The sequence below is a fragment of the Musca domestica genome, unplaced genomic scaffold, assembly GCF_030504385.1.
Source record: "Musca domestica strain aabys unplaced genomic scaffold, Musca_domestica.polishedcontigs.V.1.1 1, whole genome shotgun sequence".
Classification (NCBI taxonomy): Eukaryota; Metazoa; Arthropoda; class Insecta; order Diptera; family Muscidae; genus Musca; species Musca domestica.
In genome coordinates this window covers 7,889,223-7,916,072 of record NW_026712114.1, presented here as the reverse complement: position 1 = coordinate 7,916,072, position 26,850 = coordinate 7,889,223, and the positions used below count along the sequence as shown (strand labels likewise).

Here is a 26,850-nt window from a genome sequence, read left to right as displayed (position 1 = left end):
ACGCAAGTTCGAAGTCTTCTCCATGGACGACAAATTCGAAGTCGTCACCATAGACGACAAGTTCGAAGTTTTCTCTATAGACGACAAGTTCGAAGTCGTCTCCATATAAGACATGTTCGAAGTCGTCTCCATAGACAAGTTTGAAGTTGTCTACATAGAGGACAAGTTCGAAGTCGTCTCCATAGACAACAAGTTCGAAGTCTTCTCCATGGACGACAAATTCGAAGTCGTCACCATAGACGACAAGTTCGAAGTTTTCTCTATAGACGACAAGTTCGAAATCGTCTCCATAAACGACAAGTTCGAAGTCCTCTCCATAGACGACAAGTTCGAAGTCGTCTCAATAGACGACATATTCGAAATCGTCTCCATAAACGACATGTTCGAAGTCGTCTCCATAGAAGACAAGTTCGAAGTCGTCTCCATAGACAACAAGTTCGAAGTCGTCTCCAAAGACGGCAAGTTCGAAGTCGTCTCCGTAGAGGACAAGTTCGAAGTCGTCTCCATAGACGACAAGTTCGAAGTCGTCTCCATAGGCGACAAGTTCGAAGTCGTCTCCATAGACGACAAGTTCGAAGTCGTCTCCGTAGACGACATGTTCGAAGTCGTCTTCATAGACAACAAGTTCGAAATCGTCTCCATAAACGACAAGTTCGAAGTCGACTCCATAGACGACAAATTCGAAGTCGTCTCCATAGACGACAAGTTCGAAGTCGTCTCCATAGACGACAAGTTCGAAGCTTTCTCCATAGACGACAAGTTCGAAGTCGTCTCCATAGACGACAAGTTCGAAGTTTTCTCCATAGACGACAAGTTCGAAGTCGTCTCCATAGAAGACATGTTCGAAGTCGTCTCCATAGACGAGTTTGAAGTTGTCTACATAGAGGACAAGTTCGAAGTCGTCTCCATAGACGACAAGTTCGAAGTCGCCTCCATAAACGACATGTTCGAAGTCGTCTCCATAGACAACAAGTTCGAAGTCGCCTCCATAGACGACAAGTTCGAAGTCGTCTCCATAAACGACAAGTTCGAAGTCGTCTCCATAGACGACAAGTTCGAAGTCTTCTCCATAGACGACAAGTTCGAAGTCTTCTCCATAGACGACATGTTCGAAGTCGTCTCCATAGACAACAAGTTCGAAGTCGTTTATATAAAAGACAAGTTCGAAGTCGTCTCCATAGACTATATAAACGACAAGTTCGAAGTCGTCTCCATAGACGACAATTTCGAAGTCGTCTCCATAGACGACAAGTTCGAAGTCGTCTCCGTAGACAACAAGTTCGATGTCGTCTCCATAGACAACAAGTTCGAAGTCGTCTCCATAGACGAGTTTGAAGTTGTCTACATAGACGACAAGTTGGAAGTCGTCTCCATAGACGACAAGTTGGAAGTCGTCTCCATAGACGACAAGTTGGAAGTCGTCTCCATAGACGACAAGTTGGAAGTCGTCTGCATAGACGACAAGTTCGATGTCGTCTGCATAGACGACCAGTTCGAAGTCGTCTCAATAGACGGCATATTCAAAGTCGTCTCCATAAACGACATGTTCGTTAGAAGTCGTCTACATAGACAACAAGTTCGAAGTCGTCTCCATAGACGACAAGTTCGAAGTCTTCTCCATAGACGACAATTTCGAAGTCGTCTAAATAGACGAGTTTGAAGTCGTCTCTATAGACGACAAGTTCGAAGCCTTCTCCATAGACGACAAGTTCGAAGTCATCTCCATAGACGACAAGTTCGAAGTTGTCTCCATAGACGACTTGTTCGAAGTCGTCTCCATAGACGACAAGTTCGAAGTCGCCCACATAGACAACAAGTTCGAAGTCGTCTCCATTGACGACAAGTTCGAAATCGTCTCAATAGACGACATATTCGAAGTCGTCTCCATAAACGACATGTTCGAAGTCGTCTCCAGAGACGACAAGTTCGAAGTCGTCGCCATAGACAACAAGTTCGAAGTCGTCTCCATAGAGAACAAGTTCGAAGTCGTGTCCACAGACAAGAAGTTCGAAGTCGTCTCCATAGACAACAAGTTCGAAGTCGTCTTCATAGACAACAAGTTCGAAGTCGTCTCCATAGACAACAAGTTCGAAGTCGTCTCCATAGACGACAAGTTCGAAGTCGTCTCCATAGACAACAAGTTCGAAGTCGTCTACATAGACGACAAGTTCGAAGTATTCTCCATAGACGACAAGTTCGAAGTCGTCTCTATAGACGACATGTTCGTAGTCGTCTCCATAGACGACAAGTTCGAAGTCGTCTTTATTGACGATATGTTCGAAGTCGTCTCCATAAACAACAAGTTCGAAGTCGTCTGCATAGACGACAAGTTCGAAGTCGTCTCCATAGACAACAAATTCGAAGTCATCTCCATAGACGACTTGTTCGAAGTCGTCTCCATAGACGACAAGTTCGAAGTCGCCCACATAGACAACAAGTTCGAAGTCGTCTCCATTGACGACAAGTTCGAAATCGTCTCAATAGACGACATATTCGAAGTCGTCTCCATAAACGACATGTTCGAAGTCGTCTCCAAAGACGACAAGTTCGAAGTCGTCGCCATAGACAACAAGTTCGAAGTCGTCTCCATAGAGAACAAGTTCGAAGTCGTCTCCATAGACAAGAAGTTCGAAGTCGTCTTCATAGACAAGAAGTTCGAAGTCGTCTCCATAGACAACAAGTTCGGAGTCGTCTCCATAGACAACAAGTTCGGAGTCGTCTTTAAGACGACAAGTTCGAAGTCGACTCCATGAACGACAAATTCGAAGTCGACTCCATGAACGACAAATTCAAAGTAGTCTCCATAGACGACAAGTTCGAAGTCGTCTCAATAGACGACATATTGAATTCGTCTCCATAAACGACATGTTCGAAGTCGTCTCCATAGACGACAAGTTCGAAGTCGTCTGCATAGACAACAAGTTCGAAGTCGTCTCTATAGACAACAAGTTCGAATTCGTCTCCATAGACAACAAGTTCGAAGTCGTCTCCATAGACAACAAGTTCGAAGTCGTCTCTATAGACAACAAGTTCGAATTCGTCTCCATAGACGACAAGTTCGAAGCCGTCTCCATAGACAACAAGTTCGAAGTCGTCTCCATAGACGACAAGTTCGAAGTCGTCTCCATAGACAACAAGTTCGAAGTCGTCTCCATAGACGACAAGTTCGAAGTCGTCTCCATAGACAACAAGTAAGAAGTCGTCTCCATAGACAACAAGTTCGAATTCGTCTCCATAGACAACAAGTTCGAAGTCGTCTCCATTAACTACAAGTTCGAAGTCGTCTCCATAGACGACAAGTTCGAAGCCGTCTCCATAGACAACAAGTTCGAAGTCGTCTCCATAGACGACAAGTTCGAAGTCGTCTCCATAGACGACAAGTTCGAAGTCTTCTCCATAGACAACAAGTTCGAAGTAGTCTCCATAGACGACAAGTTTGAAGTCGTCTCCATAAACGACATGTTCGAAGTCGTCTCCATAGACGACAAGTTTTAAGTCGTCTCCATAGACAACAAGTTCGAAGTCGTCTCCATTAACTACAAGTTCGAAGTCGTCTCCATAGACATTAAGATCGAAGTCGTCTCCCTAGACGCAAGTTCGAAGTCTTCTCCATGGACGACAAATTCGAAGTCGTCACCATAGACGACAAGTTCGATGTCTTCTCCATAGACGACAGGTTCGAAGTCGTCTCCCTAGACTCAAGTTCGAAGTCTTCTCCATGGACGACAAGTTCGAAGTCGTCTCCATAGACGACAGGTTCGAAGTCGTCTGTATTGACGACATGTTCGAAGTCGTCTCCATATACGACAAGTTCGAAGTCGTCTCCATAGACGACAAGTTCGAAGTCGTCTCCGTAGACGACAAGTTCGAAGACGTCTCCATAGACGACATGTTCGAAGTCGTCTCCATAGACAACAAGTTCGAAGTCATCTATATAGACGAGTCTGAAGTCGTCTCTATAGACGAGTCTGAAGTCGTCTCTATAGACGACAAGTTCGAAGTCGCCTCCATAGACGACAAGTTCGAAGTCGTCTCCCTAGACGCTAGTTCGAAGTCTTCTCCATGGACGACAAATTCGAAGTCGTCACCATAGACGACAATTTCGATGTCTTCTCCATAGACGACAGGTTCGAAGTCGTCTCCCTAGACTCAAGTTCGAAGTCTTCTCCATGGACGACAAGTTCGAAGTCGTCACCATATACGACAAGTTCGATGTCTTCTCCATAGACGACAGGTTCGAAGTCGTCTTTATTGACGACATGTTCGAAGTCGACTCCATATACGACAAGTTCGAAGTCGTCTCCATAGACGACAAGTTCGAAGTCGTCTCCATAGACGACATGTTCGAAGGCGTCTCCATAGACGTCATGTTCGAAGTCGTCTCCATAGACGACAAGTTCGAAGTCTTCTCCATGGACCACAAGTTCGAAGTCGTCACCATAGACGACAAGTTCGATGTCTTCTCCATAGACGACAGGTTCGAAGTCGTCTTTATTGACGACAAGTTCGAAGTCATCTCCATATACGACAAGTTCGAAGTCGTCTCCATAGACGACAAGTTCGAAGTCGTCCATAGACGACATGCTCGAAGTCGTCTCCATAGACAACAAGTTCGAAGTCGTCTTTATTGACGACATGTTCGAAGTCGTCTCCATAGACGACAAGTTGGAAGTTGTCTCTGTAGACGACAAGTTCGAAGTCGTCTCCATAGACGACATGTTCGAAGTCGTCTCCATAGACGACAAGTTCGAAGTCGTCTCCATGGACAACAATTTCAAAGTCGTCTCTATAGACGACAAGTTCGAAGTCGTCTCCATAGACAACAAGTTCTAAGCCGTCTCCATAGACGACAAGTTCGAAGTCTTCTCCATAAACGACATGTTCGAAGTCGTCTCCATAGACGACATGTTCAAATTCGTCTCCATAGACAACAAGTTCGAAGTCGTCTCCATAGACGAGAAGTTCGAAGTCGTCTCCATAGACGACAAGTTGGAAGTCGTCTCCATAGACAACAAGTTCGAAGTCGTCTCCATAGACAAAAAGTTCGAAGTCGTCTTTATTGACAACATGTTCGAAGTCGTCTCCATAAACAACAAGTTCGAAGTCGTCTCCATAGACGACATGTTCGAAGGCGTCTCCATTGACGACATGATCGAAACCCGCGTCGCAGTGGCCGAAAAATGGCTCATGACCTGAACATATCGCAATATTCGATTCGGCAAATCTGGAAAAATGAGGTCGGGGTAAAGCCATTGAAATTCCAAAAAGTACAAGAACTTACACCGCAACAGAAAGAAAATAGACTCAAAAGAGCTAAAGAGTTGCTTCACGTGGCCGAAAGTGTTGAACTGCCGAATTTGGTTTTCTCCGATGAGAAAACATTCGTTGTCCATCAGTTTGTAAACAAATAAAATGATCGTGTTTACTTGCAAAAGAGGTCAGCTGAAAATGTGCACCTTCGCTTGGCCACCAGAACTCAAGCGCCGGCCATGGTGATGGTGTGGGCCGCCATAACAGCCGATGGGCTCTCTCAGCTCGTATTAATCGACCGTGGCATCAGAATGAATGCCGAATATTATCGTGAAAATGTTCTGAAGGGTGTAATAAAGCCTTGGGCACGCAAACCATCCAAGAATGGTTACAAAGTGAGGTTTCTCTCTTCATTTCCAGCGCACAATGGCCACCAAAATCTCCGGATACCAATCCGTTGAACAATTGTGTATGGAGTATTTTGAAAAGCAAGATTGTCACTAAAAACTACCAATGTTTCGATCACCTCAAGCAAGCGCTTCGCCGGGAATGGGCCAAAAAACATTCGGGCAACACGTTACGGTTTCATTGGCCGTTTGAAGGCCATAATTCGTGCAAAGGTGACCAATTCGAACAAATCTGAACTTATTCTAAAATTTGACGCTATTTCCGATATTTTTTGCTTTCATTGAATAACATTTGAAAAAAAAAATTAAAAATTATGCCGTTTGACTTTTTTGCAGTTTTTTTTATCTCATCCTGTAACCGACTGATACTGCTTAACTTGTTTTTTTTTTTTAACAGACATACATGGCTAAATTAAGACATAATCCGCAATGGTATAATGTATTTCGATATATTACAATATTTGCTTGTAGCACATGACCAATGTGACCGATTGAATATGAGTCAATCTCCAAGTCAATCCCATTTTTAATATTTTTTTAACTGATTTGGTCTACCACACCGTTACATCTACTAATTTATGTTTTAAAATCTAATTATTATATTAGTCCTATTCGTGAAGTCAGTATTTTCCATGAAACTCTTATGAATTTAAACGCCTTGATGCCAAAGTATAATACCCGAAAGCAAGCTATTTCGTTATTATCCTTAAAATTGTGCAATATTTCAAATTAAGCTGTAGATTTAAAAACACATTTAAATTGACTCGAACATTAAATAACCACATTCGTTGCGGCAAAATTTAAACGGCTTCTTTAAGGCATATAAAATTTATGCAAAGATTTTCTCCATTCTTCATTTTGCTAATTTTGCATAAATTTTATTTTGCCCACAATGGCTCATAACGACAGGATGACAGCCAGTCAGGCAAGTCAACTGCCATCAGGCGAGAGAATACAACAAACCAGAAGAAAGAAGAAAACGAAGAAGACAACGTACAATAATATCTACATAACAAATAAGAAAATAAATATATATGTATGTATGCAAAATGAGAGAACCGACAAACATAAATCTCCGTTGAAGAGTAAAAATAATGTAAGAGGGGTGGAGGATGTGCAGAAGGATCTGATTGAGGTATGTTTCTTGGAATCGACTACCTTTAAGGAAAACAGACAACTGTTCTTCAATGAAAAGAAAATTTCCTTTTTTAACGTAAAAATCACCAGTTGACAGACGTTTGTATGTTTGTACATTTATATACTTATATAGAAGATACCTTTGATGTCACTGACGAAAGGTTGATGCTGCAATAGCTAGGTTTACAAGGCACAACTGTTTATGGTAGGAAAAGACAAATAGCCTGGGTTACTAAAGATGAAGTGGGTGTCTTTAAGACCATTCAAGCAAAAAATGTTTACTTCCTTCCATGTTGTACAACGTTTGTTTGTATGTGTATGCGTACATTTTAAAGAAATAAATCTCGAATACATCAGCATTAATTTGGATACAAAGGTTGAACGCAAAAAAAAAAAGATAAAAAACATTGTAAAATTTTAAATTTTATCGATTGCCAACATTCGGAGAATTTTACAATAAATAAATAAATGAAATTTACAAATAAATAAAATAAATTTTATTGCAAGGAGATTTTATATAATTTTAATAACCCTTCGCCATAAGACGAAGACCAAAGAAAGTAGGTATACGAGCTTAGCACAAAATCCCAAACCTATTCTCCAATGTCCAACTGATTGGCCGTCCGTCGTTTGAAATCAAGATAGAAATTACAATTTTCAAGATAAATAATTGAAATCTGACACAGATGTGTGTAGTTCTCCTAAGATGCTTAATTTTGAAAATCTGTTCATATTTAGGTGTAGCCTACAAATAACGTTTTTTTTTCTGATTTTCAGTACTTCGAAGGTTTTGTTCCCAATTTTCAACCAAATCTTTACCCTTCATGGGTAGGTTCAGATGGAGTGGAGCAATATTGTCCATACTATTACGTCAGAAAATGCAGGGTGAGATAAAAAAAACTGCAACAAAGTCAAACGTCATCATTTTTATATTTTCTGTAAATTCTATTGAATAAAAGCAAAAAGTGTCGAAAATAGCATAACATTTTAGAATAAGTTTAGATTTGTTCGAATTGGTCACCTTTGGCATGAATTATGGCCTTGAAACGGCCATTGAAACCGTCATACGCTGCCCGAATGTTGCTCTGCGGTATTTTGGCGAAGCGCTCTTGAGGTGATCGACACTTTGGTATTTTTTAGTGCCAACCTTGCTTTCCAAAATACTCCAGACACAATAGTCCAACGGATTGGTATCCCGAGATTTTGTTGGCCATTCTTCGCTGGAAATGAAGCGAGGAACGAATAGAAAGTGAAAAGATCGTGCGATTTTGTTCAAATTAGCAAATTCTAAGATCCTTCTCCTTCTAGTACCTCCCACACATGTTGAATAATCACAAAGCTTATAAAATTTGAAAAAGAGTCCGATTGTCTTCCAATTTCGCATATCCCTAGTCCAAGTATGAAGGTTGGATAAATCAGACCACTCCTTTGGCACCTCTCCTACAAAGGCCCAAGATTTTGAATACCATTACCCTCACAAAATGCAAAAAGAACATCCGAATTTGGAATATTTCTGGTTTATTTTGCATCCAAAATTGTGAACGTCTCAGGATCATAATGCAAAAACTTTTTTTGCAAGTTATTCAATTAATTTTTTATTTTCGTCTCTTAATTAAATTAAATTATAATCTCTTGCTCATTCAATAAATTTTATTAATTTTTGTACCTATACCAAATACGATACTATTTCTATATATTGCTCAGTTTCTGTTAACTATACGAATAAAAGTTTATTTTCACTGATACTTCATGATAAACAAAAATATTGTATTATCAAATCTCAAAACTTTAAACTTCTGCTTGTGTAGAACACTCAACAAGCTCTCTCATATTCATTGTTAACATCACAAGGTGTTAACTTCCAACCTCTCATCAAGGCGAAAAGTGTTGTGAAGTTCAATTTACAAAGAAAAAAAACTTGAATTAACCCCAATCTGAAGATAATAAAGAAAATCAATTTAAATTCAAACAATGCAGTGTCTGTGTCTGTGTGTGTGGTTGGAAAAACTAATTTCATATCATCGCAAAAATTGAGTGGTACTTGTTACACAGGGCAATTACAATGGCTGGAATGAAAGAGTGCAAGGGAAATTGCGATGCTTATAATTCTATGAAATTTTGATTGAATTTTACACAAGTATTCTTATGTATTTTCCACAGAGTTGACAAGATTCGCTGCTAAATACAGTATTTGAGAAGCGATAAAAAGGAGTTAAAAAAAAACACAAATAAAAAATGTATTTGTATTTGAATCTAGGCTCAATATTTTTATTGCTGCAAAGATAATGTAATGTTCCCCGAAGAAATAAATGTTCAACTAATGACCTAAAAATCCATTATAATCCATAGTCCATTATAATCGCAATATTCAAAGACCTTAAAACTATCAACTTTAAGATATATGGAACCCGACCGACGGCCCTAATAACAATATTCCAAACCCTTCGTATTTTACTTATTTTATTTCCCAAACATTTTAAGAAAATTCCTTGTCCGGATATGATTAAAATATATCTTCAAAAACCATGCACCTAAACACTGTACCCCATCACTTGACGTCATAGAAATCAATTGATATTTAAGCTATCCCGCTTCCAAGAAATCGTAATGAATCTATAGAATACGATACCATTCATAAATTTGAGAAACTACGGAATGACGTTATTTTTATCAAGCATTACACAATATTTTTATGTCCAGGGCATTTACATTTTTGTAGTATAAATTAAAGATCGATTGAAGTTTTTGGCACAGGGCAAAAGTCTACCACCACGGATGGACATAGGATAATATTAAACGGGTGACATGGACCACTTCTTTGGTGTGAAATGTTCTATAAATTCATTCCTAAGTTATTCCGGCGATATCAAACGAAACCCCTTAAAATCGAAAATGGAAGAACGAACCTTGACATTGGGAACCATTTTTATATATTACATTTATTTGTACCAATGTCTGGAGGGATTCGGTAATTTATCCAAAAAATTTTACGACTTTTGTCAGGGATGATCTTTTTAAAGCAATTTTAAATCCGCAAAATTTATCGAGAAAAGTCTTTTAAGAATATTACGAAAATAGACAATTTTCGTTAAAAATTCTTAAAAAATAAAGAAAAATATGTATTTAGGAAGACTTTGTTAAAAATATTCACAAATACCATCGAGTTTCTGACAAAAAATGATTAAAAAATACAAGAGGTTCTTGGCAGAATAAACGATCTTTCTTAAGGTTGGCCTTCTTAAAATATCTATGAGAAAGACAAGAAGTGAGTATGATTCTCATTCTCTTATGAATGTTCGACACTTATATAGTCATATAAAAAAGCTAAAAAAGTGAAAAGTCACCATTTCTTTCAGCGGGATGAAATCATGAAATATTGGTAGCGATCAGAAATTTTTGCAAAGCTCGTTTTTTATACCCTACAAGACTATGTGTCGGGGGTATTATAAGCTTGACTAGGCCAAAAATTATATACCACTTCGAAATATTGGTTTCTCATATAGGAAAGTATATATGGATCTTCCTATCTCGCCGAGCTGAGTCGATCTAGCTATGTATGTCTGTCCGTCTGTCCATGTTATTTGTTAATCACGCTTATGGCCCGAACATCACGAAATTGTTTTTGGTTAAGATCGCATAATGTTTAGGGGTTGAAATGGACCAAAAACTGAAAAATTTCCTGATTTTGCAGTTGCTCTACATGTCGCAATTATTGACCAATCGAAGCGGAAGTTAGCATGGGGCTAGATCTTAAGGCAGGGCAGAAGCCTTCCAATTTGGATGAAAATCGGGTAATATTTAGTGTGTGAAAGTCAAATTTTCCATTAATCCGCGAATATTTTTAACCGGGCGAAATCAAAAATAGACGGAAAGGTCAATTCTGACCATTACGTAGATGCCGATAGTAGATATATCGAATATATATTGTGAAATATGTACAATGTATGTGGAGATCTGGCAACACTGATATTGAGTAGTTATGTTTCTATGGTATAAAATGATCATTCAAAATCTAAGTAGGCATGCAAAGAATTGAATTGAAAAACGATTAAACTAAAACTGTGTGTGTGTTTATGAACTGCGGGTTATTACAATGTGTATATACAAAGGAAGGGGATTTTAGCTAGAATGCTTATATCTCAAGAATTGCTGGACCGATTTTGACAAATTTTCGATTTTTCAATTTGACTTATAATATTGAAGTGTATATTTTGTAAAATTTTTTACCTTACAACACAGGTTGGGGCTATTATATGCTGATTGTAATTTTCTTCCGATCCTCACGAAATTTTCGCAAGGTAAGGGTTAGGCTAAGAAAGGCTAGGTCTATTATTTTCAAAGATGCCCGCAATATATTTAGGGGTTGAAATGGACCAACAACTAAGAATGTTCCTGATTTTGCAGGACCATAACATATAACAGCACGACGGTGCGTAAATATTGGGCAAATATGCTTGGTCAAAATGCTAAATATTGTAGTGTTGTAGGGTATCACATGGTCGGCCCCGCATGACTATAGCCTTTGCTTACTTGTTAACTAATAGATTTATGTATACCAACGTCTTGAGCGATTCGTTCCTTTTTGGATGAAAGAGTTCAAATCCAGAAAATATTTTACAGCAAATTATAGTGGTATGGCGTTTCTCTACTTGGTTGTAGAATACATTGTCCCAAATTAACGAAGTCCCTGAAAATTATCTTTAAAGGGTTATGACCTTTGTTTAGAAGAAAAAAGACTTATAAATTGCAAAATATATCAGAAAAATTCTTTCACCCCTAATTTATTGGCAGGAAGGTTTTAAAAAATACTGCATTTTTGGACATTTTGTAAAAATTCATATAAAAAATCGGCGAATTTCTTGAAAAAATGTTCTCAAAATCCATGAAGTCCTTGAAAAAAAACCATGGTTTATTTTAAGGTTGGCCTTTTTAAAGTATCCATAAAATGGTTCATTTAAACAGATCAATTTTTTGGTTAAGATCGCCTTTAAAAAAAGGTTCCCTAAAATTCCCGACTCGTGGTCAGAAGATGCTTTAAAACCCCGACTTATAGTCATAATCTTATTGAAAAGTCCTTGAGAAACAAAAAATCGTTTAGTAGTCAGAAAGTAATTCAAATAATACACGATTCATAGTCAGAAAGTCTTTTAAAAATTTCAGCCAGGTTCTCATTTAAAAAAAATAAATTCATAAATGTCTGGAAACCTGGTCAGAAAATAACCAATAATCATTTAGTTGTTTTAATAAATAATTTATGATAAACCGTCGGGAAGCCCTTTAAAAAATCCACAATGTCCCTCAAAAGATCCATGTTGCAAAAAATAAAAATGGGATTCGTAAAAAAGACTTATGATCAGGAAGTCCTTAAAAAATGCACGATTCATTATCAGTGAGTCCTCTAGAAAGTATTTTTGCGGCTTACGAATAACTATACTATATAATGTTCTTCACGATTATCTGCACGCAGAATTATATTTTTAATGAAATTTTGCATAGCCAAATTGCAAGGTGGCATACCTTTGTCATCGAAAGCCCAACTAATTCTTTGAATGGTAGAATCGAAGCTGAGCTTTTTATTTTCCCCCAACGGAAGAAGTCGCATGGTAGTAAATGAAAATATCTGTGGCCAGTTGTAATAAACTCTTCGAGGAATAACATGGTCGGACAAGTTTTCACGTAAAATGGCAATGGTTTCGAGGATTGAGTGGCGTATAGCACCTTCTGCTTGTTGATAGTCAGGATCAATTCCATCCATTTGCAACTATAAAAACTCACTAATAATATCTCGGTAGTACAATTCACTTATCGCAATTGTGGAACCAACATTTCAGAAAGAGACATTCCATATGTCCGACGGACCATGTATGAAGAGGCTTCGAAACAAGAACTATTGGGTTTTCCAAGTCACATATATCTAATCATGTTTGGAGAGGGGAATATTGGAGAACTTTTTCCACTATCTTCAAAACTTTTATCATACAGTGGAGGTACGGGAAGCAGTGGGCCCGCACAAGTTTGTGTTTTCGATTTGTTTTATTTCGTGGGAGGTGCAGGTATGAGTGGGCCAATGTTGTCAATTTTGATTCTGATCGATATCTTATCTTAATATTAAGATGTGCCAAGTTTAAACTACATAACAGGCTTCCTTCGATTAATATGATATTTTGATATTTTATTGGAAGGTACCAGAAGTATAACAAATTATTGGGATGTGATAAGTTCGGTAAAAATTAATATACTATTGTTTTTATTTTTCCAAATGTCGACCTATTTGGCATTTTCATACATAACATAAGTGTATTCTAAATACTTCGGTGTCTCAAATTTGAATCATATCGCGGTCTTCCACAGCTCAATATAAGGTTTGTATTTTTCCTAAGATTTTGAACTCTTATGAATCTCCGAAGTCCATTTATGTATTTCAAAACTATCACGATATACCAAGTTCGAAAAAAAAAATAGTTAACATAGACAGAGGAACATACCTATTTCGAATTGGCGCAGGAAATAAACATATTTAGGAATATGAGCGAACGACTTGTCCTTTATTTTATTCTCTCGTCCGTCAATCTGTCTAAAAAATAAGTCTTTGAAAGAGACCAAATACTTATGATTACTTCTGCCTTTTACAGACCTATGCACACCAACAGAAAACCCTGCAGCTTGCCTTCTAAAAACTGGAGTCCTTAAACATGTCATATCACGCATGAAGATTTTTGACAAATATTTTTAAGCTAGAAGATCTTTAAGAGGATATTCTGTGACTGCTCTATTTTCGGCAGGATTTCAATGAATCGAAGACCCGTAAGAGGTATTCTGGAGAGAAAACCTTATTTAGGCTTTACATTGTTTAATGCGATTTTTAAGTCTTCTAGAAATACAAAGTATTTTAGAGATACTTCATGCATTTAATTCTTCAGTCCTTCTTTAAATAGAAGTCATTCAACAGAAATACGAGTGTTTCAGATCCTGTTGCAAGCCTTCTTTAAAGATGAAATTTTACACGTGTAATTTTTCTATAACATCCATAAAAGAGCTTTTTATAAAAAGTTCATACATAATCTAAAAAGAAAAATATTATTTGCATACTATATCTCGTGTCTCCTTGTTTGTCGAGCATTGTCCTCCCGCAAATTTATCTTTAAACTAATGTAATGCATTTTTTCCCCTATCTTAGCATGAAAAGAAACCCTATTTCCCACAAATCGATTTTTCTTGCTAATGGCACGAATCATCAATGCCATTCAACTTTCACTGAGGTGACAATGGCAAAGACATCTGTATTTGAAACCTTGATGTTGATGTTGATGATGATGACGACGAAGACGCCGACCTAAAATTTTGAGGTTGAATGTACTGAATATTTGGAACATTTTTTATTTGAGAAAATTGCATATATCCAATAAATGACAAAAAGTAAAATGCCACGGCAGGTGGTATTTGCTTAAGGTATAATGACCCCCCAAGAATAAAGTAATTAGGAAGATGTTTGACGTGTGTGTTTTTTTAGGAAAAAACATCAAGTGCAGCAGGCAGTGGAAGAATGAAGAATTGATAATATACTATGGGTGTTGAGGAAAAATTTGTGATAATCATCATTTATGGATGTTCATTTGTAAGTGTTTGGAAGGGGGTTTTAAATTGGCAAGTATTTGGAAAACCTCCTTAATTTGGCAGACTTATATTTCCTTATAAAAAAAATTCAGCTTATGGTTGACATTGACTGGCAAAGGGACGATACTTCGTTTGCAAAAAGTCCACTTTAAAATGTTAGACTCGTTCGTTAGGCCCTTTAGGACTCAAAATTCACAATTTTTTCAGTTTGACAAAAACGTTTAATTAAAACTGCATAACTCATACTAGTTTTCAGACTTTCTTGGTTTTAAATATTATGGAAGTTTTTCCTTTTTGGACAAAATAATAGAAAAATATTTACTCAATAAGTCTTCAAAATCTTTCGTTGTGATTTTTACCGAGAAGGATATTAATAAAACCATGGAAAATGGATTCACATCCAAAATTATGATACACATTTCCAAAGCCACTCATATTTTAACGACAGACACCAAAAGAAATAACCATATGAAATTTCGGGATTCCAAATATATCCCTTGAACAAATTCCGAATTTAGTACTATTTACTAGTTTGAGTACAATTATAGTACACATTTCCAAAACCACATACATGTCTCCATCCCAGATACTGACTCGACAACATACAATTTTGAGACTTCGACTCTATAAAATTTGGCGGTTTCAGCTCTATTCCTTCACCCAATATCAAATTTAGTATAATTTGGTATTTTCCGCACAACTATAGTACCCATTTCCAAACCCACTTCACCACCACCATCAATTGCAAATACCAACAGTGACATCCACATTAAATTTCAGGATACCACCTGTATAGCCTATACCCCCTACCCTATACACAATTTGGTACCACTTCGAACTTTTCGAACAATTATAAAGCACATTTTAAAAGCAATCTCCATATCTCAACCTCAGATGCCCACAGAGACCTCAAAATCAAATTTAGGGATTCCAGCCCTATCCCTTCACCTAACACCAAATTTAGTACCACTTAGTACTTTTCGAACAATTATAGTAACCCTTTCCAAAATATCTACAAACGTAAACAGTGACATCTTTATCTGATTTCAGGAGTTCAGTTATTTTCCTTTATCCAGTATGAAATCTTGTGCTATTTAGAACTTTTCGTACAATTATGGTACGCACTCTCAAAACGACCTCTATATCTCAATTGCAGATAACAACAGATATCTCAATATCAAATATGAAGATTCCAGCCCAATCCCTTCATCTAATATCAAATTTAGTACTTTTCGTACAATTATAGTACACTTTTCCAAAACCATGTCCATTTGCTTAAGCTACACATGAACAGCGACCCTAATACCAAGTTTCAGAAACTACTAGCAACAGGAACCCCAATACAAAATTTTAGCTTCATCTATTAGTAGTAGTACCATTTAGTACAGTTCCCTCACTTGATACACATTTCCATAACCACCTTCATGTATTAAAAATATTGTCCAACCTTAATTCTCATACAAAATTCGAATTTCCGATTACCCTTTCTTGCATATATCCTGCACTCCATCAGTGACTATCATTCCAAATTTCTGAATTCCAGTTTCATCCATTTAGTACACAAAATTACGTATTTTTCAAAGCTTCTTACATACCCCAAACCTACACTCCCACAGTAATTTCAAATCCAAATTTAAGGATTCCACGCTGTTGATTCGACCAAATACAAATTGTTCTTCTTTTTGTACATTTTAGTACACATAAATATGAATTTAAACAACTATCTACTCTTCTCAGTCCTATTCGTGCACATACTTATACTTCCCCAATATCCCAATCCTAAACTCCGCTAGCAATGTTAATTTCAAATTTTAGAATTCTAGCTCCATCCCTTCTTCCATATTAAAATTGTACTAAATTTAGTACCTTTCAGTATTTTTCGTAAACATGAATATACACTTTAAAGCTACCTCCTTACATTGACTCTACTCCTCAATCTTGAGTTCCATTCCAAATTTCAAGTCTTTAGCTCATGATACGAAATGGTACCAAATGCAGAACATTTTCGTACACTATCATACACTCTATCAGTGACCGTCATTCCAAATTTTGGAGTTGTATCTCTACTGCTTTTAATACTTTTTCGTACCGTTCTAGTACAAATTTACAAAAACCCAAGTTTATCTGACCCCTTCGGACCTAAAATTTCAAGATTCTAGCTTCATTCATTTCGTCTGGGCATTGATGAATTGTTAAGTCAGAACGTTTAAATTTGACTTATGGCTTGTAGGGCGGGTTTTTTACAATTATTTTAAAATGTGTAACAAATTAAAAAAATAGACATGACTATATCGACTCCAAATTAGGGCTAACGATAAAAAAATAGCCAATTCAATAACAAGCTATGTTAACAAAAATAATTTAGATACAATTCTATTTTTAACATTTATTACAATTGTATATTAATAATTTGATAATCAATAAATCTTCACTTCAAAATAAACCAAAATCATCGAAAAAATTTATCAAATGTCTTCAAAATAGACTAACATTTATTTACATTCAGTTTGTTTTCTTCCTTTGATAGGTTTTCATCAAATGTAAACTAAATTAGGGCATATTTTGTCGAAATAATTAAACAAATTTAACAACAAACACAAATAGATGTTGTCACCCCGATTTGTGCCCTGCAGCTGTTGAACGATGGTAAACAACAAGAGCACCAAGAAAAAACTGTCAAAGTAATTAAAACACTTTGAGTTTTGTGTTTTGTTGAGCAAATATTTAACCTCTAGACGATTTATTTGTTTATCGTCTTCTCAGGCTGACATTGAATAAACAATACCGTACAGTAGTGGACAAAATGTGTGAGATAATCAATTCATATTAATAAAAAAAAGTAATGGGATGGACTGACTAACTTGATGATTTATCAACGCCCAGGCGAACTGCCTGAAGCTAGAATCTTGAATTTTGGTTGAGAATCACTCTTGGTACGAAGGTGTCAGATGACACTGGGTTTTTGGATGTTCGTACTAAGACGGTACGAAAAGTACTAAAATTTGAAATGCGGGTCACTGATGGAGGATTTCGTCTTTGGATTTACTAAAGGTTTTTTGCAATTCTATAAGTCTACATGTGGTACCAAAACTCGTATCATGTGGACGGTTAGAGCTAAAAACTTAAAATTTGGAATGGTTATCAAGGTTGTTGAGTAGCGTCGATGGAGGTGGCCTGTGCTAAATTTGGAAGAACGGATGGAGCTGGAATCTCGAAATTTGAAATTAATATTACTGGTAGAACTGGTACGTAGGATGTTTTGAAAATGTGTTATTATGTATACTCAATTTTAGTACAATTTGGATTTGTGTGAACCCATATAGGTAGAATTTGGATTGCTGTTAAAAAGATGGATCGGGGTATGTGTTAAATGGTATAGGAAAATTACTAAAATGTACGAAGAAATGAATACTTTGTATTTGACAAACGGAATGGGCTGGAATTCTCTAAATTTGGAATGAGAGTCACTGATTGCGTGCATGATAGATGTACCAAAGGGTTTTTGGAAATTCAAGGTTATGAAAAGTTCTAAAATGGTACTTAATATCTAAAAATTGAACTATTTGATGTTATATGAACGGATAGAGGTAAAAATTTTAAATTCGGTATGAAAATTAAGGTTGGAAAGTAGGTTTGATATATGAACATGATTTTGGAAATGTGTACTAAGTGTGCGAACTATTCTAAATTGTACTAAATTTGATACTGTTTGGTTTAGGAGGAACTGATGGAGCTGAAATCTCACAGACTAGGTATTGGTTCTGTGTGTTTGAAATTTTGTATTGGTGTGTATTGTGTAATTGTAGGATAAGTACGAAAAGTACTAAATGGTAATATATTTGGTACAACTTCACCCTAAAGAGATAAAATTCTGAAAATTGATATTTCGATTACTGAAGGTATAGTTAAACCAGTAAGAAAAAGTCAAAAGTCGGGCGGGACCGACTATATGATACCCTACACCTCTATGTAAATTTAGTAGAGCTCCCGTTACAAAATAATTTATTTGAAGTAGATCAACCTTTAGCTTTAGGGCTGTTATAATTTGGCTTAAGAGGGGATTAATATTTAGGAGGCATATCCAATTCCGAAGCGGTTTTAACTAAATTTGACAGAGAAATTTTTATCTTTTATGCCAAATCACATTGCTATAGAGTGGCTGATATTACTTCCAGAAGGATTATATTAAAAAAAAACAATATATATCGGAGCCGAGTTCTACCAAATGGAAACCAAAGTCAGAAATTCATCCCATTTGCGCTGATATTAGCTATTATTTGCACAATAAACCTGAAATCACAACAAGGATATGCCAAGGTATTTTCGAGCTCAATAAGATATCTGGTACCAAATATGAAACCCCAAAGCGGATAAAACATGTATATGGGAGCTATAGCTATATCTAAAACGATTTTCACTACATTTGATGTACTTCCTTTTAGACTGAATTCGGTCAGATGTGGCAATTCAGGTAATTTGGACCGGTATTGGCCATTTGGTGCACAATTAACCCGAAATCGCTTGAAGATATATATGGGAGCTATATCCAAATCTGAACCGATTTTGATAAAATTTGGCAGAGGTATTTCTGGACTTATTTCTGAGCTGTATTTGATATCGGGTGCCAAATATCATTCTGGTGGGGTGCATTTTACGAATGTTTGAGACTTAAACCCCAAATCGGATGAAACATGTATATGTGAGCTACAGATATATCTAAACCGATTTTCTCCAACTTTGATGTACTTGCTTCTAGACTGAATTCGGTCAGATGTGGCTAAATTCAGGTCATTTGGACCGATATTGGCCATTTGGTGCACAATTAACCCGAAATCGGTTAAAGATTGTGATAAAATTTGGCAGAGGTATTTCTGGACTTATTTCTGAGCTGTATTTGATATCTGGTAACAAATATCATTTTGGTGGGGTGTATATTACGAATGTGGGGGACTTAAGCAACAAATCGGATGAAACATATATATGGGAGCTATAGCTATATCTGAACGGATTTTGAAGTACTTGCTTCTAGACTGAATTCGGTCGGATGTGCCAAATTCAGGTCAGTTGGGCTGATTTTAGCCATTTGGTCCACAATTTACCCGAAATCGGTTGAAGATATATAAGGGAGCTATATTTAAATTTTTGCCGATTCTTCCCAATTTCAATAGGTTCGTCCTTGGGCCAAATAAATTTTGTTTGAAAATTTCATCTTAATCGGATAATAAATGCGACCTGCATTTTGATCACAAAAATACACGAACGGACGGACAGACGGACTGACATGCATAAATGGACTCAGAAAGTGATTATATGGAGATCCTCAAAAGTAATTATGGGTCTATCTCGCTTCCTTCTCATGTTACAAATAAATGCACAAAAACATAAAACCCTTAACAATATGTGGTGAAGGCTACAAAAGGCGTCCTATATTTGAACTGTACTAAATTTGGTATTGAGAGAATGTATAGATCTGGAATCCCGAAAATTCATATTGAGGTCTCTGTTGGTATCTGGTATCTACGATGAAGAGATGTAGATCGTTTTGGATATGTGTACGAAATATTACTAAATTGCCTTCAAGGGATAGAGATGAAATTCTGAAATTTGCTATTGACGTCACTGTTGATTTCATGGGTTTACATATGGAGACGTTAAAATAATTTTGGACATAATAATTGGATGTGTGTCCATTGTACAAGGATTTAACTAATATGCTCTTCAGTAAACTTCAAAATAAAAGATTTGAAAGGATTTTTGGTGAAAGAGGTAAATATTTTCCCATTATTTTTTATAATCTCCACCATTGTAAGGAGGGCATATAAATTTTGTCATTTCATTTGTAACACCTCGAACTATACATCCCACACCCCACAAAGTATATATATTCTTGATCAGTATAAAATTCTATGTCGATTTAGCGATGTCCGTCCGTCTGTTTATATATTCGTCTTTCCATCAATCCGTCTGTGGAAAACACCCTAGCTTCCGAACGAAATGTAGTAGATTGACAAAACTTTACTCAACTTACATTTACATTCTGTCTGCAGGACTTTTGGAATTGAAAATGGGTCATGTAGGTTCAAGTTTTGGTATAGCCCCCATATAACGGTACCTCCCGATATTCGGTATTTTGATGATTTTTAGCGACATTATTCACCGGAATTGTTTGAAATTTGGTATTTGAAGTTCGATATAGATATTACAATATAACAGAGAAAATTGTCTGTGACGGTCCACGTCTTCGTATAGCCCCCATATAGCAGTACCTCCCCATATTTTGTATTTTGATGATTTTATCGACATTATCCACCCGACTTCTTTCAAATTTGGCATTTGATATTTGTAATGAATACTACAGCCTATGACAGAAAATTTTCTGTGAAGGTCCACGTCTTCGTACCAACCCACCCAACCCCTACACATAACGGCACCTCCCGATATTTCATATTTTGATGATTTTTGCGACATGATCCACTGGAATTGCTTCAAATATGGTATTTGAAGTTCGTACTGAATACTGCAGCCTATGGCAGCCTATGCAAGTTCAGGGTTTTGTATAGCCCCATATAATAGTACCTCCCTGTATTCGGTATTTTGATGATCCAGGTCTACGTCGTCGTATAGACCATAATATAACGGCTGCATTCGGTATTTTTAAAGATTTTAACAGAATTATTAACTGATTTTATTTATTTATTTATTGTATTGTTTTATTATTGCCAAATTCGTTCCAAGTGATGGAGGGTGATCAAAGTTCGGCCCGTCCGAACTTATAGCTTTTTCAGTTTTTTTTTTTTTTCAAAAAAAGGTTAAAGTTGTTTAAAATATTAAACCTTAAAAATCTTAAAATTTAAGACGATGTATGAAGTTGTGTTTAAAACAATTGTGAATTTTGAGCACTAAAAAGGCCTAACTGAAACTGTTGGAACGAAGCTAAATTTTTAAGATGGAATATTCACTACCTGGTAAAATTGTATTTCAAGCTTTCGTTAACTTTATAATATTGCCATTAAAAATAATTGTCGTACAATGAATAAACTCAGTATATGTCTTGTGCTGTGGAGTATCCTACCCTTTTTTGCCTATTGTCTGTTTACCTTCTGCCTGTCTACCTTTAATGTTTTATCTCTTTAAGACAAATTTTCCCATCCACTGTAGGTTGCATGAAGGAATTCAAACAATCTTAAAGTTTACTTACTAGACACTAAAAAAATATTTCGTTTCTTTTTTTCCTTTCTTTAAACATGACACTTCGGAGCAAAGGCCCAAAAGAATCCAAGAAAACAAGAATTGAAAAAAATGTTCAAAACAAATCATTGATAATTAACTTTTGTCCAGACGCAACCAACAAAAAGCTCTCAACTGATGACCGACCACAAGCAACCCCAAAACAAAGAGGACAAAACAAGGTGCCAGTGATTTGTGTCGTCTTTGGAATTATGACATTAAAGAGGCAAATTAACAAATATTTATCAAGCAAATAAACGCACACACACGCCTAGATGGACACAAGATTTTCCAACGATAGGCATTGTGGCAAAAGGACGATAGCCTTTAGGTCAACAAAGATGTTTTCCTTTAAGGCCTACGAACTGACAAATGGTCAAAAGGATTATCACATATTTCGTTTTTTCTGTTTTCTAACCTTGGGGGCATTTATAAAAACCAAATACCGTGGGGGTTCTCCAATCATTTACAAAACGTTTCATAACGCCAGAGGACACAACGTGAAAAAGAGATTAAACAATCTGCTCGGCCAGTCAGTGAAGTAAAGTGACAATCTAACCAAAATGTTTTATACCAAGGACTTTGAATATTTAAAACCCAAAGCATTGAAAAAATCTTCACATCTACAAACATTTGAAAATGACAACAAAAGAAACATATTTTCACGTTTCAAATCAACATCAAAGACTGCAAAGCCAACCAGTGAAGAAATTACCTTGGGCTCCATATTAATGTCATACGTTCGAGAATATTGTGATAACTCATCGTTGCATGGCTTCCGATATTTAACACATCCCGAGTTGAAATGTTATGAAAAGTAAGAATTTTAAAGGGTATAACTTTAAAAATGCGTTTAAATTTAAGCATCTTAATATGTGTATCAAAATTTGAACTGGATAACCTAAGATGAAAATTGTTAAAAACAAATACAAATTACATACAAGAGAGGGGACATCATATGGCTATGGAGGAAATGTTGGGAGTGATAAAAAAAAATTAATTTTCTATGTGAAATGTACGAACATGCCAAAAATGTATCTTTATCGGAGAGTGTCTGTGTATTGGGCGCCATCCCTGATTCTACATCGTATAAATTTAACGATTTATGTATCATTGTTTGGCAAAAAAAAAAAAATATAAATAAATAAATATCTCGAACTACAGGTGCCGTCTACTTCGTCAGCAAAAGTCAACCTTAACATTTTTTCCAACCGTTCGTGTTAGGCCTTTTTAGTACTCAAAATTCGCAATTTGTGTAGTTTGATAATAATTTTGTTAATCCAAACATCATGCATCGTTCTAAATTTTCAAAATTTTAAGGCCTTAGAAATTATTTAAGTTTTTTCTTTTTCGGAAAAAATAATAGGAACATATTTACCTTTTAAATAAAAAAATCTGTAATTTTGAATCCAGACACAATAGTCCAACGGATTGGTATCCGGAGATTTTGGTAGCCATTGTGCGCTGGAAATGAAGCGAGGAACCTCATTTTGTAACCATTCTTGGTTGGCGCGTGTTGAGTGCGATGGTGCTGAGTCCTGTTGGAATGTCCAAGGTTTGTGGCCAAAATGTTTGCCCACCCAAGGCTTTAATACACCCTCCACAATATTTTCGCGATAATATTCGGCATTTATTTTGATGGCTGTTATGGTGGCCCACACCATCACCATGGCTGGCGCTTGAATTCTGGTAGTCAAACGAATGTGCACATTTAGCAAGTAAACACGATCATTTTGTTTGTTTACAAACTGCTGGACAACGAATGTTTTCTCATCGAAGAAAACCAAATTCGGCAGTTTACCACTTTTGGCCAAGCGAAGCAACCCTTTAGCTCTTTTGAGTCTATTTTCTTTCTGTTGAGGTGTAAGTTCTTGCACTTTTTGGAATTTCAATGTTTTACCCCGAGCTCACTATTCAATATTTGCCAAATGGAATGTTCAGCGATATGTTCAGCACTCGAGCCATTTTTCGGCCAATGCGACGCGGGTTTCGATCAAGTCGCTTTTTTTACTTTTCGAACCATTTCTGCTGATGTTGCTTCTTCCGTCCACTTCCTTGACGTCGGGCTACGCTACCAGTATCACGGTAACGAGCGATGATACGAGACACAAAAGATTTATTCACATTTAAATGCTGGAGTGCTCTAACGATAGCCACATTTGGGTTTCCAGCCAAATGTAATGAAATCACACGTTTGAATTCTATCACGAATAACATTTTCCTGGAAAATTCTCACAAAAATGATTTTGTACGCTTGTAAACAATATAATGAGCTGTCACTGGAATAATTTTAACAGCTGTCGGACGAGTGGCATAGTAATGACAGCAGTCTGAAGTTAGTTGTAGTGTTTTCATCTCACCCTGTACATTTCTCCAACGTTAGCTCCAACTGTGATCTAAAATTAGTACCATTTTCAAAACCACCACCAGATTTCAACACCATATACCAACAGAGAGCTGAACCAACTTTATTACTTTTCTTTCAAATATAGGACGCACTTCCATGCCATAATCCACAAAATTAAATGTCAGAATTTTATATCTACCATTATCTTCAACAAGTACCAAATTTAGTACCAATCAGTACTTTTCGTACAATCATAGTACACATTTTCAACAGCACGTCCATATCTTAACCAAAGACAACAGCAGTGATATCAATATGAAATTTCATGATTTCAGCTTGAAGCCTTTACCCAATGCACAATTTAGTACCACTAAGTACTTTTCTAAAAATTATGGTACACATTTCTAATCCAAGATACCAACAGAGACGTCAATGTCTAATATGAAGATTTCTGCTCCATCCCTCCACCCAATACCAGATTTAGTGGCATTTAGTAATGTGCGTAAAAATATAGGACTCATTTCCAAACCACTGGCAAATCTCAAACACAGATACCATCAGTAATCTAAATATCAAATTTCAGAATTTTATCTCTATCCCTTAAGCCAATATTAGATTTAGTACTACTTTTCGTACAATTATAGTTCACATTTTCGAAACCACCTCCATATGTCCAGGCCACACAAGAACAGCAACCTTAATACCAAATTTCGGATTTCAAGCACTATCTGATCACCCGTTACAAAATTGTACCAGATATAGTACTATTTAGTACTTTTTGTGCACTTGTAGTACACATTTCCAAAACCACCCACTTATCACAAACCTACCATCAACAGGGACCCCAATTAGACAATTTAAAATTTCAGTTTCATCCGTTTAACTTAAACCTAACTGTTCCAAATTTAGTAACATTTAGTACAGTTGACACACGTTGTACACATTTCCAAAGCCACCATATGATATTGAACATACTTTCCAACCTTGATTCTCATACCAAAATTTTAAGCTCTATCCCTTCACATAATACCAAATGGTAGCATATTGGAAGTTTAGTATCATTTTATAACCTTTCGCAACCTGCACTTCATCAGTGACTCTCATTTCAAATTGCTGAATCCCAGCACCATCGGATAACCAAACTTACAATTTGCACCAAATTTAGTACCATTTATACATAATTTAGTACCATAAATACAAATTTTCATAATAACCTACATCATATAATCCGATAGAAATCTTATTTACCAACTTCTTATTTACCAATATCTGAGTCCAATAAAGCAACATTATTTCCAAATTTTAACATTCCAGCTCTATCTGTTAAACCAAATCGATATTGTAACAAATTTAGTACCATTTAGTACACATAAGTACAAAAATTCGGAATCTTCCTTCATGTCCCAATCCTACACTCTGCAAGCAATGCTAATTTATAATTTCAGCTCTATCCGTCCCTCCAATTCGAATTTTCCAACAATCCAGCCTTATCTGACACATCCGGACTTAGAGTGATCCACACCCAAAAATTTCAAAATTCTGGGCGTTGATTTCGTCTGGACGTTGATGAACCGTTAAGTCAGTCAATTACTTTACTCATTTATAAATAAATTTGTAGCCAATAAAATTCCTTTACATTTTTGCAGAATAATTTGGTTACTTATAATTATAACAACAACAATTGCCTGCTGTTGTGTTTATGTCGACCTCTCGGAATTGTATTACAATCAACGTATTCAAACCACCGTGGAAGACTCGGTACATCCTCTCTTCATGGTTGCATTTCCCTCAATTGGTTTATGTCTTCCATATCGCATCGACTGGCAACGCTTGCAAAATGAAGCTGTTAAAGAATTTCTACCCTCAAATGCCACCGCTGAAACAATACAAACATTTTATGCATTCTTCGAAATTTTAGGCTTTTTGAAATTTTCCGATCTTGGCCGCTTGAAATCATTATTTACTCGAAATTCCAATGTCAATCTCACGCTCATAGATAATTTGAATATAATCGATGTTATGAAATACCTGACGTTTTCGTGTAACGATGCATTTACGGGAGATTGTTTGTGGCGTAATAAACGTTACAATTGCTGTGATCTGTTTACGTTGGAACGTACAGAGTTGGGATATTGTTATACCTTTAATTCGCTGGTAAATCCAAGGGATAAAGCCAGGGCGGTAAGTATTGTAAATTGCAATGAATTTTGTTTGAAAATAATAGCAAAATTATTATCCTACAGGAAAAAAGCTCTTTTTATCCCTATCACAATTCCAAGGCCGGTGAAGGCACTGGATTAATGGCTCGAATGGTCATAGATGAGACAAGAATTTCGCCGAATTTTACACAGGTTTTGGGTGTTCATGTGAGTATCGTAGAAAAATAATTATCTTAAAATATTTGAAAAGTATTATGCTTCACTTTCTTTAGATCATGATTAAAAAGTCAGAACAATGGCATGCAGATGCCAAATATGCCAATCACAATACCTATACCAAGGTGGCCATTTCTACGCAAATAACTGAGACAACAGATCGGATAAAGATAATTAAACCAGATGTAAGGCGCTGTATTTTTGAGGTAAATTAAAATATATTTTTAGGATTTTTTTTTAAATTTTAAATAAAAATGAAAATAGTGGAATTCATCATTTGCAGAATGAATTAAAATTATGTTAACCTGGTTTATTTTTTTCACGGCAGGATGAATCTTCATCCAATAAACACATGAAAATACCTGGACTCAGATATTGGATGGGCAATTGCCGGGTCCGCTGCCATCAGGAATGTGTTCTCAAGTATTGTAAATGTAATTTGGATCTATTTTTTCCTATATCCGAAGCGGGTATGTTTGAATTGCAGATATGA

General features: G+C 36.3%; 1 protein-coding gene across 1 annotated transcript; it reads left to right on the top strand.

The window, feature by feature from the left end:
* The first annotated feature begins 112 nt into the window (after positions 1 to 112).
* On the top strand, positions 113 to 26,850 carry LOC109613752 (pickpocket protein 19-like). Its single transcript, XM_059124236.1, has 5 exons — positions 113 to 246; positions 25,629 to 26,163; positions 26,226 to 26,348; positions 26,414 to 26,542; positions 26,686 to 26,850. Exons 1-5 carry the CDS (start codon positions 113 to 115, stop codon positions 26,848 to 26,850), a joined length of 1,086 nt encoding a protein of 361 aa, XP_058980219.1.

What these genes read in the sequence shown, in the direction of transcription:
- LOC109613752 (XM_059124236.1), top strand. Translation starts at nt 113, where the DNA reads ATGTTCGAAGTCGTCTCCATAGACAAGTTTGAAGTTGTCTACATAGAG. An exon ending in GTCGTCACCATAGACGACAA is followed by an intron (nt 247 to 25,628) that starts GTTCGAAGTTTT and finishes ACATTTTTGCAG; the next exon opens with AATAATTTGGTTACTTATAA. An exon ending in TAAAGATAATTAAACCAGAT is followed by an intron (nt 26,543 to 26,685) that starts GTAAGGCGCTGT and finishes TTTTCACGGCAG; the next exon opens with GATGAATCTTCATCCAATAA.